The following is an 18356-nucleotide window of genomic DNA, read 5'->3' on the forward strand; positions in this document are numbered from 1 at the left end:
TGGGTGTTAACCTTGTACAAATTGAATAATTCTAGCATGGCAATGCAAACTGCACCAAGGCTTGCAATATATCCTGTTTAAAACCCTCCTTGTTCTCTTTCCTCTAGCCTGGCTTCATATCAGCACTTAACTGTAGCAGTTGTAAAAGAAAAATCAGTAACTTAATTGTGGATATTTGAGAATTGCACGAGCAGTATAATGAATGAAATGAGTACAGAAACAAAATTGTGAACATCAATACATTTCCTGTTGGCTAACTCCCAAAGCAAATAATTCCTTTTTTTCTACTTGACGTTTGTTTTTAGTGTGATGTTGATTAAATGTCTGTTCTCTATAAACACAAGTTGGGTGGAACTGGAGGTTTTAAATGCTAGTTATAGTATTTGCTTATTCGATAAAATATTTATTTGATAATGAAATGTCTGTTTGACAGGTATGGTTAAAAGGATTAAGTATTAATAAGGTGAACAGGATGAGCGGTGGTGGTAATATCCTTCCAAGCAATCTGGCACAGAAAGTGCTGAATTCCAAGGCTATCTCTGTATGGATAACCCACCTATTCAAAGTTGATTTTTGCCCTTTATTAATGCTAATTGAGTTTTACATAGAATATATAACAAAGAAGTCATTCGACCCAACCAGCCCAGGCCGCCATTTATGTTCCACTCGAGCCTCTGTCCATTCTTCCTCGTCTAACTCTATCAGCATAACTTCCTTCCCTTCTCTCTCTCTCTCTCTCTCTGTCTCTCTCTCTCTCCCTCTCCTATGCTTATCTAGCTTCCTCTTAAATTAATCTATACTATTTGCCTTAACAACTACTTGTGGTAATAACAGAAAATATTGGGAATACTCAGGACAGGCAGATCTGGAGAGATGAAAGACTTTGATGAAAGATCATCAAACTGAAACATCAACACTTTTTATTAATCATTATGTTTTTGTTTTTTAGATGTTTTTTCCAATTTCATCTTTAGTAGGGAATTCCATTATTCTTCTGATAAGCTGACTGATCTACAATTCTCTGGACTTGCTCATTCTCCCTTAAATATGGATATAGTGTTAGCTATTCACCAGTCCTCTGGCAGTGTACCTTTTTCTGATGAATTATCAAATATGTTGTTACCATCAGGTGAGATAGGGGTCCAGGGGTGCCCCCTCAGCCTTTGCCTGGTCTAACTGTAATAAGTTTTAATTTTTTAAAAACTGTGTTTTGGCATCCCCCCTCCTCAGTGAATCTTCATTCATTGCTTTCCAATTGTCTTTTTTAATTCATTCATGGGATGTGGACGTCACTGGCTATGCCAGCATTTATTGTCCATCCCTAATTGCCCTTGTTGAGCTGCCTTCTTGAACTGCTGCAGTCCATGTGGGGTAGGTACACCCACAGTGCTGTTAGGAAGGGAGTTCCAGGATTTTGACCCAGCGACAGTGAAGGAATGGCAATATAGTTCCAAGTCAGGATGGTGTGTGACTTGGATGGGAACTTGCAGGTGGTGGTGTTCCCATGCATCTGCTGCTCCTGTCCTTCAAGATGGTAGAGGTCGCAAGTTTGGAAGGTGCTGTCTAAGGAGCCTTGGTGAGTTGCTGCAGTGCATCTTGTAGATGGTGCACACTGCTGCCACTGTGCGTCGGTGGTGGAGTGAGTGAATGTTTGTGCATGGTGTGCCAATCAAGCAGGCTGCTTTGTCCTGGATGGTGTTGAGCTCCTTGAGTGTTGTTGGAGCTGCACCCATCCAGGCAAGTGGAGAGTATTCCATCACACTCCTGACTTCTGCCTTGTAGATGGTGGACAGGCTTTGGGGAGTCAGGAGGTGAGTTACTCGCCGCAGGATTCCTAGCCTTTGACCTGCTCTTGTAGCCACGGTATTTATATCGCTACTCCAGTTCAGTTTCTGGTCAATGGTAGCCCTTAGGATGTTGTTAGTGGGGGATTCAGTGATGGTAATGCCTTTGAATGTCAAGGGGAGATGGTTAGATTCTCTCTTGTTGGAGATGGTCATTGCCTGGCACTTGTATGGCACAAATGTTACTTGCCACTTATCAGCCCAAGCCTGGATATTGTCCACGTCTTGCTGCATTTCTACACAAACTGCTTCAGTATCTGAGGAGTCATGAATGGTGCTGAACATTGTGCAATCATCACTGAACATCCCCACTTCTGACCTTATGATTGAAGGAAGGTCATTGATGATGCAGCTGAAGATGGTTGGGCCTAGGACACTACCCTGAGGAACTCCTGCAGTGATGTCTCACCTCTTGAGTTCAGCTCTTTTGTGCATGTTTGAACCAAGGCTGTAATGAGGTCAGGAGCTGAGTGGCCCTGGCGGAACCCAAACTGAGCGTCACTGAGCAGGTTATTGCTAAGCATGTACTGCTTGATTGCACTGTTGATGACACCTTCCATCACTTTACTGATGATTGAGAGTAGACTGATGGGACGGTAATTGGCCAGGTTGGGCTTGTCCTGCTTTTTGTGTACAGGACATACCTGGGTAATTTTCCACATTGCCGGGTAGATGCTAGTGTTGTAGCTATACTAGAACAGCTTGGCTCGGAGTGTGGCATGTTCTGGAGCACAGGTCTTCAGTACTGTTGCCGGAATATTGTCAGGGCCCATAGCATTTGCAGTATCCAGTGCCTTCAGTCGTTTCTTGATATCACGCGGAATGAATCAAATTGGCTTAAGTCTGGCATCTGTAATGCTCAGGACTTCAGGAGGTGGCCGAGATGGCTCACAACTCGGCACTTCTGGCTGAAGATTGTTGCAAATGTTTCAGACTGATGTGCTGGGCTCCCCCATCATTGAGGATGGGGATATTTGTGCAGCCACCTCCTCAAGTTACTTGTTGAATTGTCCACCACCATTCACGACTGGATGTGGCAGGGACTGCAGAGCTTAGATCTGATTTGTTGGTTATGGGATCACTTAGCTCTGTCTATTGCATGCTGCTTATGCAGTTTGGCATGCAAGTAGTCCTGGGTTGTAGCTTCACCAGGTTGACACCTCATTTTGAGGTATGCCTAGTGCTGCTCCTGGCATGCCCTCCTGCACTCTTCATTGAACCAGGGTTGGTCTCCTGGCTTGATGGTAATGGTAGAGTGGGGGATATGCCGGGCCATGAGTTTACAGATTGTGGTTGAGTACAATTCTGCTGCTGCTGATAGCCCACAGCGCCTCATGGATGCCCAATTTTGCATTTCTAGGTCTGTTAGAAATCTATCCCATTTAGGACGGTGATAGTGCCACACAACATGATGGATGGTATCCTCAATGTGAAGGCGGGACTTTGTCTCCACAAGGACTGTGCGGTGGTCACTCCTACCAATACAGTCATGGACAGAAGCATCTGTGGCAGGCAGATTGGTGAGGACGAGGTCAAGTATGTTTTTCCCTCGTGTTGGTTCCCCCACCACCTGCCGCAGACCCAGTCTAGCAGCTATGTCCTTTAGTACTCGGCCAGCTCGGTCAGTAGTGGTGCTACCGAGCCACTCTTGTTGATGGACATTGAATGCCCTTGCCACCCTCAGTGCTTCCTCCAAGTGGTGTTCAACATGGTGGAGTACTGAGTCCTCAGCTGAGGGAGGGCGGTAGGTGGTAATCAGTAGGAGGTTTCCTTGCTCATGTTTGACCTGATGCCATGAGACTTCATGGGGTCTGGATTCGATGTTGAGGACTCCCAGGGCAACTCCCTCCCTACTGTAGACCACTGTCCCACCACGTCTGCTGGGTCTGTCCTGCCGGTGGGACAGGAGATACCCAAGGATAGTGATTGTAGTGTCTGGGACATTGTCTGTAAGGTATGATTCCGTGAGTATGACTACGTCAGGCTGTTGCTTGACTAGTCTGTGGGACAGCTCTCCCAACTTTGGCACAATCCCCCAGATGTTAGTAAGGAGGACTTTGCAGGGTTGACAGGGCTGGGTTTGCCGTTGTCGTTTCCGGTGCCTAGGTCGATGCTGGGTGGTCCGTCCGGTTTCATTCCTTTTTATTGACTTTGTAGTGGTTAGGTACAACTGAGTGGCTTGCTAGGCCATTTCAGAGGGTATGTAAGAGTTAACCACATTGCTGTGAGTCACATGTAGGCCAGACCTGGTAAGGACAGCAGATTTCCTTTCCTAAAGGACATTAGTGAACCAGATGGGTTTTTACAGCAATTGACAATGGTTTCATGGTCATCATTAGACTAGCTTTTAATTCCAGATTTATTAATTAAATTCAAATTCCACCTTCTGCTGTGGTGGGATTCGAACCCATGTCTCCAGATCAGTACCCCGGGTCTCTGGGTTACCAGTCCAGTGATAATACCACGACGCCACCGCCTCCCCAAATCAATTAGACAGGTTTTCTTACATTTAAACAAGAAAGGTGGAAGTTTATTCATCTTAAAGTGTAATTCAGGTAACAGCTATGAATATGCGATGTGACCACACGCAGATAGAGACAGAAAAAGTAGAAAAGGATAAAGGGAAAAAGTTTGAGACAATATCATCGCATTTGTAGTTATAGTCCTTTGAGTTTGATGTTGAGTCTTTGGTTGCCGGTAAGTCTTGCTGTTCGTTGGGGCCCAGTGCACGCTTTTAACTTGTTTTGATGTAGAAGTCTTTTCTCTACTGAGGTTTACATGTCTTCAATGGGTCCGGCGGCTTGTGAGAAAATGAGAGAGAGAGACATCCAGGAGAGAGGCTGTCTCGTTCCAGGATCAATTGCACTCTGCAGATCTGTCTTCAAAATATCCTGTGATCACAATTCAAAACTCCAAGTTGGCCAGCAGGTTAGTCATGTGACTAACTGTTTAAACAAACCCTTGTGTTTGTGGATTCCAAAACTCTCGGTCGGGGGGTGTAATGCTGTCTCTTACCGGACAACATGTGGATCGCCATTGCCCAGCCCAATCTCTGTTAATTGAATCAGTGAGCAATTCTTTTGTCTCTTCAAGCACTGTCTCTTAGTATGCAAATATCCTCCAGCCAAGTGTCTGGTGATCTTTTTTTATACAAGTAATTTCTTCACTCCAGCAACAGTTTAAAATTAATGTTCATATGATGAAATTAATATGCCTCAACCTTGGCAGGTGTGGGGTCTTCATGACACCTCCACACCCAGCGGAATGAAATGCGATGAAAGTTAAAATCGGTCTGGTTTAAATATTGCAATAAAATGTGAAGTTAAGAACAGGAAAACACACATGCATCTCTCTCATTTAGAAATCCGAACAGTTTTCTTGTAGCAGTGCTGCTTTAAGCTGCTCTTTGGGCACCCCAATAAAGATGTGGTTTTTGGGGAAGGTTTTCAGTTTGCACGTTTAAATGACTGCCTAGGGTGTCATTGTTCTTGTTGAAGTCTCAGGGAAGGATTAGATTTAATTAGCCCTACGTTGGCATTCTGCTCTGGCGGCGGCAGTGGGCGATTCCACTCTGAACTCTCCTTCAGTGCTTTGAGTCATACAAGGGCTTTTCACCTTCAAAGTGACTCCTGACAATGCAGCCCCAGCTGCTGATGTAATGAAAGCACTCCCAGTTTCGTACATGCGCAGAACAGACTCTTGCTGCCAGTAGGGTGCTGTGCATGCGTAGTCTACGTCAGCACCTGGCTTGCCGCGCGAACACAACTGCTTCACGCATGCACATAAATTAGTAATTCATTGCCTGTCACTCCCGGCCTTGCCACTTCGCTTCACTCGGCTCCCTCCCGCTTCTGGTCCCCGGGCTCCCTCCCGCTTCTGGTCCCCGGGCTCCCTCCCGCTTCTGGTCCCCGTGCTCCCTCCCGCGATCGCAGCCTTTTTTCTCCGCATGGGGGAAGCGTGGAAGAGAGAGAGTGATGAGATAGGCAGGGAGACTGCGAGCGGGGAAGCGAGCGGCTGAGTGGGACGAAGGGCTGAGGCCACAGATTCTGTTGAAATGCACACACAATCCCGCAACTGTAGCTATCCTGGAGCTCAAGTCTAAACACAAAGCTCACTGAAGTGATGCCGGATCAAGTTGTTGATTAGGCTCTTATTATAACATAGAAGCAGCTCTCTGCCAGTGTTCATACTGATCACGAGCTCCCAGGATTTATCTGTTCCAACCTCCAAAATGTTAGAAATCTCTTTTTTAAATGCTCACTGGTTTAAAATTCATGTTTGTGTCCTGAAATAATCGCCAATAAAATTCATTAAACAACTCGTAGTGGGGACCAGAAGTGGCCATTTTGGTTTCATTTGTTTTTGATTTTGTGATATATTGAGCAGCGCCATCTTTGCTCCTGGCAGTTGCCAAAATGTCACAGACAGTGGCGTTATAGTGCATTTACGCATGTGCAAGTAGTACGCCACCTAGTGGTTGCTTTATCAGCAAACGCAGCCTTTCATCTTAGCGGATGGCTGGTTCCCCTTTTTCCTGATTGTGGGGGAAGATCCTTTGCTAACCTTCCCTTTGTCCTCTGGGACACTCCGGCCTGCAGGTACTTGCCCACATTCTACTGCACTCCCCTGTGGCACTTCAACGAGATGAGGTATCACACTCACAGTTTCTCTGCCCTCTTGAGGACTTTCTTTGTCTTTGCAGGTTCCTGTAAATGCTGTTTGCCTCTCTAGTGGGGTGCTTCTAGTGTCTGCATTTACATCAGAGGATGTGGGGTCTAACGTTTCAAATATTTTGGGGTTGCCTGACCAGACAGTAGGGCGTTTCCATTTGGATTCCTCCCGTACTTCCTTTAACCTGCCCTCTTGGTCCCTTTTTTCCCCTTTCCTTTCTAACCTTTTGCCAGCCTTGTGCCTGCCTGTCCCCTTTTGTTCTCGGCAGGGGTATCTTACAGTTCACCAGCCCTCTGCTGAAGGGTCCTCCAAACACTGGGGTGCAGCTTTCACAGTAGGTTGGGGATTCCCTTCAACCTGGCACATGTGGTAACTCCTACAGTACTCCACCACATTTTTGTGGAGTTTTGGCCAGTATTATGCAGGCTTTGGTTTTTCGTATACCGACATGTACAGCCACTGTAACTCATGGGCCATTCTTAATATTTTTCTCCGGTATCTCTTCAGCACCACTAACTGATGAACCACTGTCTACTCAATGCTCTCAGGTTTTTGAGGAGAACTCCATTTCCTCATCAGTCCCTCATTTATTTAGCTCGTTCCCTGGCTCTTCTAACTTTCCAAAGAAAGTCTCAGACAGACAGACCACATGGTTATCCACCTGCAGTGCCAATTCAATCTCCTCTGGGGAAGCTGGTTTGATCATGGCCTGATTCATTATACATTCAGGGAAACTGCAGGCATCTGTCTTCTGCCACTGCCCTATTTCTCTGAATTCCTGTGGTCTCTCTTTCACTACTGGGGAAGCTACCACCTTCGTCCTTGCCAGATCATTACCTAGGAGCAGGTCAACCCCCTCCACAGGCAAACTAGGGACATTCTATACGGTCACCGGTCTCGAAACTAGGTCGCATTCCAAGGGCACCTGGTGTAAAAATACAGGCATGCACTGCCCTCCAATACCATTCACCACCATTCTGGCGTTTACTGCACCCTCTGGGGGAAAGGTTATGCCTTTTCCCAGTAAAAGGGATTTAGTGACCCCTGTGTCCCTGAGAATTACTACGGCCTTGCTTGCCCCACTCGAGGGGTATGGGGTTACTCTCCCTTCAGACACAAAACCCTGATAACCTTCAGGAATCCTATTAAATTTTCTTGCATTTGCAGTGATAGGCTTCCTGGGTCTCGCTCTTTCTGCAGTTAAAGCCACAGCTTGTTCTGTTGTGCTTTCAATCAGGGTCCCTTCTCCGTCACTGAGCCCTGATTAACTCTACAGGTTTTCCTTTTAGTTTCCAGCAGTCAGCTCTTAAATGCCCTTCTTTATTACAATGGAAGCACACAGGTCTCCAGGTCTCACTCCTACTTACAGCACCTTCCTTTTTGGCTGGAAGAGGGCCCCCCTGTGTCTCCTGCTTTTCTTTCCCTCCCAGGACTGCTTGGGCTTCTATCACCTTCCCACCCTTTGTCCTTTTTGGATTTTTGTGGGTGACTAGGAAAGGTTTTCCCCTACAGAACTGACTTATAAATGAGAACAAACTCATCGGCCAGAACTGCTGCCTGCCATGCTCTATGAACCTTAGTTTAGTTTAGAGATACAGCACTGAAACAGGCCCTTCGGCCCACCGAGTCTGTGCCGACCATCAACCACCCATTTATACTAATCCTACACTAATCCCACATTCCGACTACATCCCCACCTGTCCCTATATTCCCCTACCAGCTACCTATACTAGGGGCAATTTATAATGGCCAATTTACCTATCAACCTGCAAGTCTTTTGGCTGTGGGAGGAAACCGGAGCACCCGGAGAAAACGCACGTAGACACAGGGAGAACTTGCAAACTCCACACAGGCAGTACCCAGAATTGAACCCAGGTCGCTGGAGCTGTGAGGCTGCGGTGCTAACCTCTGTGCTGCTCCCCTTCTGTTCCTCTACATGTGTCGAGATGGAGAGTGGGAGAGAGATTTTAAATTTCTCTAGCAAAATTACCTCTCTGAGATTTTCATAGCTGAGCTGTACTTTAAAAGCCCTCATCCACTGATCAAAAGCCAGCTGCTTATTCCTCTCAACCTCCAAGTAAGTTTGATTAGCTTGCTTCTTGAGGGTTCTAAACTTTTGGCAATAGGCTTCCGGTGCTAAATCATATGTCCCGGGATAACATTTTTTGTCAGGTCATAATTGGATCTGGCAACATGGAATAAGCCTCATGGGCTTTTCTGGTTAGCTTGCTTTGTAGTGGCCAAGACTCAGCTGGCCACTTTAACTGCCGTGCCAGTTTTTCAAAAGACACAAAAAACACTTCCACGTCTCCCTCATTGTATTTTGAGATCAGTTGGGAAAGTTTTAACAGTTCTGTACCCGGCCCTGAATTACATTGCTCCATATTGGCTATGCTTTCACTGGGGTTACTCTGTCGTCCCCTAGTTAACTCAAGTTGCCTTAGTTCTCTCTCTTCGCATTCCTTCTGGAAGGCTTTTTCTCTCTCCCTCTCCCTCTCCCTCTCTTTTTCAGTTCTGAAAGCTCAAGCTTTAATTTTTTAGATTATGTCCCCTAGTCCTAGGCTCCCCAAGTGCAGAGTTGTGAAAATTGGTCATAATGTAACCTGTATTCTGTGCAATTTGCTGAAACATCTGCAGTAACTCACATCAATCCTGCATGAGCCATGTCCATCAAGAAAGAATCCAAGAGACAAAGTACCCTCAAACTGGGGAACAGAAACTGAATTTTACGAGTGCACCGCAAATTGTGGCGGTGCACTTTGAAGTTTATGGTCCGCCCGCGTGGATCGCCCGTCACTGAGCCCCCACTATATTACATTCAGGGGCTCATTAGCATCATGGTGATGCACCCCCCCCCCCCCACAACCCATATTTCATGGGGGGAGGCGGGACATCCGGTGCCATGATGGACGTTGGCTCAGCTGTGTAGCTGGTGCTGGGGCTCTATTTAAAGTGCCCCAGCACCTGCTTCCTGACAGCTACCAAATAAATACCTCACTATTGAAGAGTGGGGCTGCTGTCAATCTGGCAGCAAAGCAGAAAGTTCTGGAGGAACTCAGCAGGTCTGCCAGCATCTGTGTAGAGAGAAGCAGAGTTAACTTTCAGGTCTGATAGACAGGTAAAGACCTACAAGTCAGTCAAAACTTGTTTGACTTCCCTTATTTCTGCTGTTGATGGCTCTGAGGTGACCATGAAGAATATGGGGAAAAAGATATGAGGGTGTGAAGCTGGAACAGGTGGAGGCCCCTTGAAATTTCAGGGATCTGTTGGAGTAAATATCCTTCTTTGGCCTGAAGGTTCAAACTCCAATTTAGTAGCCACTTGCGTAAGCTGGCATGTGGGTGATCAGCCCTAAGGAGGCCACAGGACAAGAGAAGAAAAATTGGAAAGAAAAGGAATAGAGTTGAAAAAATTGCCAACACCAATGCACTTTCCACTCTTGCAACTCCTAGAGCTATTGGGTGAGGGCTGGGTTAGATTGTAGCATCTCACTTGATTGAATAAGCTGTTTGTGTAGACTTCAATGTCTATGATGATGTGCCAGTGCCTAGAATTGTACCTGAACATGCAACTGAAAAAGAAGCAGCTCAACAAAACAGCCTTTGCCACTAGCACATAGTGTGTCCAATCTGTTCTTCGTGAATGAGCTATAATTCTGCTGTATATTTGGGTGGTAGTTACCATTGGGGTGATTTTAAAACCCCAACTACAGTGATGCCCTCAAATTCATCTGCCTGCTTGAAATATTCAAGTGATTGTGTCCATATTAAGCAAAGACAGAAATAACATGTATATTGTCTGTACAACTTCAGGATGTCTCGAGGTGCTTCACATCCAATTAATTACTTTTGAAGTGTAGTTTGTTTTTAGAGGCAAATGCAGCAACCAGTTTGTGCACCCCTAGATCCTACAGAAAGCATGGTGGCTGGGACTATTGGAGACTAATAAGGCTCTTCTTGTTTAGGAAGATTTTTCAGTCATGTTTGAATTGAACCAGTATTTCTTCTCCTATCCTCTTTTCTCTTTCCATTTTTCCTGCAATTAGAAGAAATGGTCCTGTTTATGAATAGTACTAATTTGGTTCTTTTTCAGGACAATCAAACCTCTATTACAAAATTCCAACTTGAATAAAATAGAAAGTTGTTGCTGTTGGTGAGACAGTGTATATGGTTGTGTTGATTTCCAAACATTTCAAAAAATATTTTTCTTTTCAATCCAGAGTTTTGTTTACGAATTTGCGATGTCCCAATTGATTACTGTTTTTTTTTCTCTTACAGATTGAATGCCTAGCAGTACAAAGTATGTCGTGGACAAGAAAACTCATAGGTGGAGAGGATTATTATAGAGAATCCCTGGTCTTCCTCTGCCAAAGTTCATTACATCACTAGTCTATGATCTGTTCCCTTTATTGATCTTTGATATTTATACTATGGCTTGCAAAGTGGGAACTTTCAGTTTTTCTCAAAGATTGAAATTTCTATTAATTATTGTTAGTCTTGGCTCTATTCTTACTTGGATAGTAGCTTATATTAACCAGGAGCTAGTATGGGAATTTAATCCCCAACCCCTGGGACAAAAATTATGGAAAATACAAAAATTGACTGAAGATCAGATGGTGTCAACAGGTCTATGTTGCCCACGACTGGTGTCGCCAACTCCAACAAGTCTTCCATTGTGTCCTTTACTATCACCATACCTACGTAAGTAAAGGGAAATTTTCATTTAACATGTAGAATCTGGGTTAAGGAGGAAGGATTTGCAGCCATTGTTAATTGTCTGGTAATTGTACTCAAGTGATGGTCGTTAACTGCAGATTGACTTGGTCCACTACATATAGGAGCAAACTGAAACTGTGATCGTTGGATTAGGAGGTGCATGTGTATGACATGTGTCTCTGTTAATAAACGTTTGTAACTGTAAAGATTAGGCTCCACATTTATCCTTTACTGCCTGACTTTCTGGAATAGAACAACCATATCTGAGTTACTACTGTGAACTGGTTTAGAAGTTTGCAGACTTTAAACTAAAATGTTCACTCATTTATAGTGATGGCTATTGTTAAATATTTAATATCCTCAATGCAGAATAAGATCAAAGATAGTCACCAAAGCAAACTTCATTTTTCTCCCCATGGTAAGGTTGAAGCATTAAGTTCATTTTGCCAGAAATGGTTAGTAATTGGGGCACATAGATTGCCATTATTTTTAAAGAAAGCTTTGCATTTATATAGCACCTTTCATGACCTCAGGACATGCCAAAGTGCTTCAAAGTCAATAAATTACTTTTATGTTGTAGTCCCCATTGTAATGTGGGAAATGCGGTGCCAAATTGTGCACACCAATTCCCCAAAAACGGCAATGTGACAAGACCACATCTTCTTCTGTTTTATGATGGATGAATAATAAATTGGATATATCATGCTAACTAACTATTTGAAGGGTATACTGTTTGTTTTAATGATGTTGGTTGAGTGATAAGTATTGACAGGACACTGGGGAGAACTCCCCTGCTCTTCTTCAAGATAGCGCCATGGAATCTTTTGCATACATCTGACAGGGCATCAGAGGTTTAACGTCTCATCCAAAAGACTGCACCTCTGATAGTATAGCATTCTCACAGTGCTGCGATGGAGTATCAACCTAGATTTTTGTGCTCCAGTCTCTGGCATGTGACAGGAGTCCACAACTTTCTGACTCTGAAGCAAGTGTTTTACCCACAGAACCACAGCTGGTGCCATGAAAGATGAGGGGTGATCTAATTGAGGTGTTTAAAAATAAATAAATAAAAGGTTTTGTTAGAGTAGATGCTGAGAAGCTATTTCCTTTGGTGCGTGAATCCAGAACAAAGGACCACAATTCTAAAATTGGAGCCAGGTCATTTGAGAGTGAAACCAGCAAACGCTTCTCCACACGAGGTAGCAGAAATCTGGAGTTCTCTCCTTCCACAAGGCTGTGGATGCTGGGTTAATTGAAATTTTCAAGACCAAGATCGACATTTTTATTAGGTAAGGGTATCGAGGAATATGGATCAAAGGTGGGTATGTGAATTTGAGGTACAGAGCAGCCATTATCTAATTGGAAGAGGTTCCAGGTGCCGAATGGTCTATTCTTTTCCTATGTAAATTCCTGTCCGTTCTGATTATTCAAACCAGCTTCAGGTAAACTGGCTACAGAAATTCTAAGTCTTGGCATTGAGGGAAAAATAAATCAGATGCTTTTGAATTTATTTTGAGGTTTACGAGGCTAAACGTTTGATCTTCCAAGTGTGTCATATTAAGCAAAATTGAGGACAATCACTGTGTGATTTATTAACATGGACTATTAAATAAGAGCAGAGATGGTTACTAACATTATAAACAAAATAATTTATTTTCCTGTCTTCCATCCAATCTCAATTCTCTTTATAGGTAGTGCAACCACGTTAAAATTTGATAAACAACTCACCTTGGACCAGGTTCAGACAAACAATCCAAAAGTACGAGAAGGGAGATATAGGCCCCAAGAATGCCACGCTCTTCAACGTGTTGCTATACTGATTCCATATAGGAACCGGGAAAGACACCTCATATATCTACTTGAGCATCTACATCCGTTTCTACAGCGGCAGCTACTGGATTATGGGATATATGTCATTAATCAGGTACTTGATTAATAAGAGTACAGAGAAAGCAGAACTTTGATCATCCCCTTAGATTTGTACATCAATTTAATCTAAATATTTTATCATAATATAATTACCCCCTGGCTGGACACTGGTGGGTTTATTGCTTTTGTTGATAGATTAGTTTCTAACTAAAACTGAGTTTGTCTTACTAGAGACAAATTATATCTGGACTTCCTAGTTTTTCTTAGTTACTTTCCCTTTCTCTTGTGTATTTTGGAAATGAGGTGCATCTGCATTTGTGCTCCTTCCCATCCATCTCTTCTATTTCTCTGCCCTTTTTTGTTTTGGCTGTAGGCTACTCTGCTTCTCATTCATGTTTTTGCCCCTCAGTCATATTCTCACGTGTGAGACTCCTTTTTCTCTCAAAAGATCTCTTGTCATTATCGTCGTCGTCTCTCTGTCAATGCCAGCTTTGTTCTGTTGCTCTCTCACAGACCCTTACCTTCAGGAAGATCCACTAGTAGCATATCTATGGATCTCGGCATACCAACCTGCCAGTCACTAAGAGACAATTACCTCATTCTAATTGTTTTCCACAGTTACAACTGGAAGTTCTATTATGAACAACGAAAGTTCTGAAGATGAGTTCTTCATGAGAACTTTACCAGTTTTGTAATGATGAGGGTTCATTTGTATATAATTGAAGGTGATGTAAAAATGTAACCATTCAGAAGTGAAGTATATAATAGTGTTCTGAACTGTATTATCTCATGCTGCTCAAATTCACCTTTTTATAAATCACATAAACTTCAGTGAGTACTGTCTAGGCAGTCTGATATCAATCTAGGAAAACTGAAAAGAAGTAAAAAGCATGCTGATACTCAGTCAGAAAATAAGCTTTATACATTTAAATTTACTTTTCCTGAAGTAACCCTGCTGACTGAAGCCTTTTACTCCATCAGGCTGGTAATGGTATGTTTAATCGAGCCAAGCTGTTGAATGTGGGCTTCCTGGAAGCACTGAAGGAACGCAAGTGGGACTGTTTCATTTTCCATGATGTTGATCTTGTACCAGAGAATGATTTCAATCTGTACCTCTGTGATCATGAACCAAAACACCTTGTTGTAGGCCGGAATGTTACTGGATACAAGTAGGTGCCATTATTGAATCTGATTTTGACACAAATCGGAGGTTGAAGGGAAGACTAAATAAATGGCAATCATTGCTATATTGCATAATAGAATCTCAGTTAGCAAGTGTGCTGTTTTGGAGAAACTTATTTAAAAGGCCGAGGCCCATTTTGCAGGACAGCGCTAAGGTTTTTAAGAGCATGGTTTTTCAAACAAGGTAATGAAGTTGTAAATGGTCAGATAACTGAAAACTGAGTGTGGCAATGGCCTCTGCTGTTAAATGTGACAACATACACAGCTGAACTAGTGAAACAATGTTTTCAGAAACGTTGACCTTGAATTTCTGAACAGCTGCTAGCATCTGTTATTAACTTTGTGTGTGAAGTGTACTTCAGATGAACAGTAGTTTCACTGCACTTCTGGCAAAGTTATGGCAGTGAAAGTCCTAGGTCATTAACTTTCCATATTCAATAGGAAATTGCTTATCTTGGTTAGGTCATGAAATCCACTAGAGTGTGTTGGAGGAAAGAAAGGAACAATTGGAAATGGATCAACCAGGCGAGGCTATGATAGCATCCTTGGATCCAAAGCAGACTATTCAGCCCTCCTGGAATGAGAGTGGGAGGAAGGACTGACTAAAGCTTTGATTTTAATGCTAGGCATGTTTGGGGTGGGAGGAATCCCTCATGGACTTCTTGGCACAAGGCCACGACTATATTAACTCTGTGGCCTTATTTGATTAAAACTGCCAGGTTGCTCTCCATGTTGGTGCAAATTCAGCAGCCTGATAAACTTGGACTGCAGGGTCCACCATTCAAAGAGTATCTAAAGCACGGCCACACCACCTAAAGCAAGTATCCCTGTTTTCACTTGTAGCCTCTTCAGCTCAGTAAGTGTTCTTTCCAGGAGCTTAACTTGATCTCTATCTGAGAGAGATTAGCAGAAGGGCTGCTCCCTGCTTCTCCAGTGCCTCCCTTCATTCAGGTAAGGACATTGAGAGACGTCCTCTTTGTCTAACTTTATCGTCCCTCCCGCCCCCGCACAAAATCAGCTGTCTGGACAGTGGTTAATGCCAGAAGTTCAATGACCTCGAGCAGGAAGGGAGAGTACACCTCTTCATCTCTCAGCAACACTCCTTTCTCACCTTCCTCTCCATCACATTCTTCAACTTTCAGCATGCCTTCCCCTCTCACTCTTCCCCATGCCCCAGCGGTTGGAAGTTAGCAAATGTAACACCACTATTCAAGAAAGGAGGGTGAGAAAAAATGGGGAACAACAGACCAGTTAGCCTGACATCAGTCACTGGGAAAGTGCTGGAATCTATTATTAAAGATGTTGCAATAATGTACTTAGAAAAGCATAGTATAATCAGGCAAAGTCAACATGATTTTATGAAAGGGAAATCCTGTTTGAAAAATGTATTAGAGCTTTTTGAGGATGTAACAAGTAGGATAGATAAAGTGGACCCAGTAGATGTAGTATACCTGGATTTGCAAAAGGCATTCAATAATGTGTCTCACAAAAGGCTCATCCACAAGATAAGGGCTCATGGAGTTGGGGGTAATTTATTAGCATGGATGGAGGATTGGTTAATGGACAGGAAGCAGAGAGTAGGGATAAACGGGGCATTTTCAAGTTAGCAGGCTGTGACAAGTAGAGTGCCGCAAGGATCAGTACTGGGGCCTCAGCTATTTATAATCTATATTAATGACTTAGGAGAAGAGACAGAGAATAATGTATCTAAGTTTTCACAAAGGTAGGTGGGAATGCAAGCTGTGAGGAGAACCCAGAGAGGCTGCAAAGAGATATAGCCAGGTTAAGTGAGTGGGTAAAAAGGTGGCAGATGAGTATAATGTGAGAGTGTGAGGTTATTCACTTTCTTCATAAGAATAGAAGAGCAGAATATTAAAAGGGGTGAAACTTGTAAATGTTGATGTCAGAGAGACTGGAGAGTGCTCATACAAGGAACACAGAAAACTAGCATGTAGGTACAGCAAGCAAAAAGGCAAATAGCATATTGACTGTTATTGCAAGGGGATTGGAGTACAAGTATAAGAAAGTAATGTTATAATTGTACAGGGCTTTGGTCCGAGCACACCTGGAGTACTGGGCTGAATTTGTGACCACGGCGGGGTTCCTGGCGCCGGGCCAAGAAAGGTGGAGGGCATCCTGCCTCTGCCAGCTGGGGCCCCCTTGGACCGATTCTATGGCGCCAGGCCAATTAACAGCCCAGCGCTGGGAACCCGCCTCCAAGTGCTGCTGGCCAATCACAGGGCCAGCAGCTCAGCAGTATTGGCAGCGCCACTGGGAGCGGTGGCCACTGCTGGTACTGCAAGAGGCCTTGGACCCAGGCCCAGTGCTGGAATCTGGATCCAAGGTGAGTGAGGTGGGGTCCCCGGGCTAGACCGGTAGGCCCTGGCTGGTGGGTGAGCTGGAGAGGAGGGTGGGAGTTTAGTACAGGGGAAGAGGGGTATACGGAGATAGACTTTTTCCTGGTGGGGGCCCTCCGTGGGCCACAGATTGCCCATGAAGAGGTCCCCACCTCCCCCCAAGCCCGCAGGGAGGTCGCTTTGTTATACTGAGCAACCTACCCGCGTGGTGGAGCCCCCCACCACCCCCCGCCCAGCCACTGGTTAAATTGCGGCGGCAGAATGAAGAGGCCCTTAAGAGGCCTCACTTGGCCTCTGGGCAGGAAGGCCATCATCGGCCTATCCCGTTCCCGACAAAATCGCTTTGCGAAGGTCCTCGTCCCACCCTCCTGTCACAATTCTGTGGGACTCCCTGCCTCCGAACCTGTCTCGTGGGGGGCCCAAAAAATTACCCTCACTGTGTGTAGCTTTGGTCTCCATGTTTAAGGAAGGATATACAGCCAACAAAATCGGAACTCAGTGATGCCATTGATTCTCTAGCCAGCGGAAAAGCCCCTGGGAATGACGCATTACCTCTGAAATAATCAAGAGTGCCAAGCCTGCTATACTCTCAGCACTACATGAACTGCTATGCCTGTGCTGGGACGAGGGAGCAGTACCTCAGGACATGCGCGATGCCAATATCATCACCCTCTATAAAAACAAAGGTGACCGCGGTGACTGCAACAACTACCGTGGAATCTCCCTGCTCAGCATAGTGGGGAAAGTCTTTGCTCAAGTCGCTCTAAACAGGCTCCAGAAGCTGGCCGAGCGTGTTTACCCTGAGGCACAGTGTGGCTTTCGTGCAGAGGGATCGACCGTTGACATGCTGTTCTCCCTTCGTCAGATACTGGAGAAATGCCGCGAACAACAGATGCCCCTCTACATTGCTTTCATTGATCTCGTCAGCAGACGTGGTCTCTTCAGACTACTAGAAAAGATTAGATGTCCACCAAAGCTACTAAGTATCATCACCTCATTCCATGACAATATGAAAGGCACAATTCAACATGGCAGCTCCTCATCAGACCCCTTTCCTATCCTGAGTGGCGTGAAATAGGGCTGTGTTGTCGCACCCACACTTTTTGGGATTTTCTTCTCCCTGCTGCTTTCACATGCGTTCAAGTCTTCAGAAGAAGGAATTTTCCTCCACACAAGATCAGGGGGCAGGTTGTTCAACCTTGCCCGTCTAAGAGCGAAGTCCAAAGTACGGAAAGTCCTCATCAGGGAACTCCTCTTTGCTGACGATGCTGCTTTAACATCTCACACTGAAGAGTGCCTGCAGAGTCTCATCGACAGGTTTGCGGCTGCCTGCAATGAATTTGGCCTAACCATCAGCCTCAAGAAAACAAACATCATGGGGCAGGACGTCAGAAATGCTCCATCCATCAATATTGGCGACCACGTTCTGGAAGTGGTTCAAGAGTTCACCTACCTATCACCAGTAACCTGTCTCTCGATGCAGAAATCAACAAGCGCATGGGAAAGGCTTCCACTGCTGTGTCCAGACTGGCCAAGAGAGAGTGTGGGAAATGGCGCACTGACACGGAACACAAAAGTCCGAGCGTATCAAGCCTGTGTCCTCACTACTTTGCTCTTTGGCAGCGAGGCCTGGACAACGTATGTCAGCCAAGAGAGACGTCTCAATTCATTCCATCTTCGCTGCCTCCGGAGAATACTTGGCATCAGGTGGCAGGACC

General features: G+C 44.7%; 1 protein-coding gene across 5 annotated transcripts in view; it reads left to right on the plus strand.

Moving 5' to 3' along the window:
• The window catches only part of b4galt4 (UDP-Gal:betaGlcNAc beta 1,4- galactosyltransferase, polypeptide 4), a 45378-nt gene that overhangs the window by 9024 nt on the left and 17998 nt on the right, over nucleotides 1-18356 (plus strand). For all 5 annotated transcript variants that reach the window (XM_068040493.1, XM_068040494.1, XM_068040492.1 and 2 more), the window contains 3 exons: nucleotides 10793-11215; nucleotides 12922-13154; nucleotides 14081-14268. In XM_068040493.1, the coding sequence (XP_067896594.1) occupies nucleotides 10945-11215; nucleotides 12922-13154; nucleotides 14081-14268 (692 nt within the window). In that variant the 5' untranslated portion in view covers nucleotides 10793-10944. The remainder of the gene's footprint in view (nucleotides 1-10792; nucleotides 11216-12921; nucleotides 13155-14080; nucleotides 14269-18356) is intronic.

This window comes from Heterodontus francisci, chromosome 10 (genome assembly GCF_036365525.1).
Source record: "Heterodontus francisci isolate sHetFra1 chromosome 10, sHetFra1.hap1, whole genome shotgun sequence".
Lineage (NCBI taxonomy): Eukaryota > Metazoa > Chordata > Chondrichthyes > Heterodontiformes > Heterodontidae > Heterodontus > Heterodontus francisci.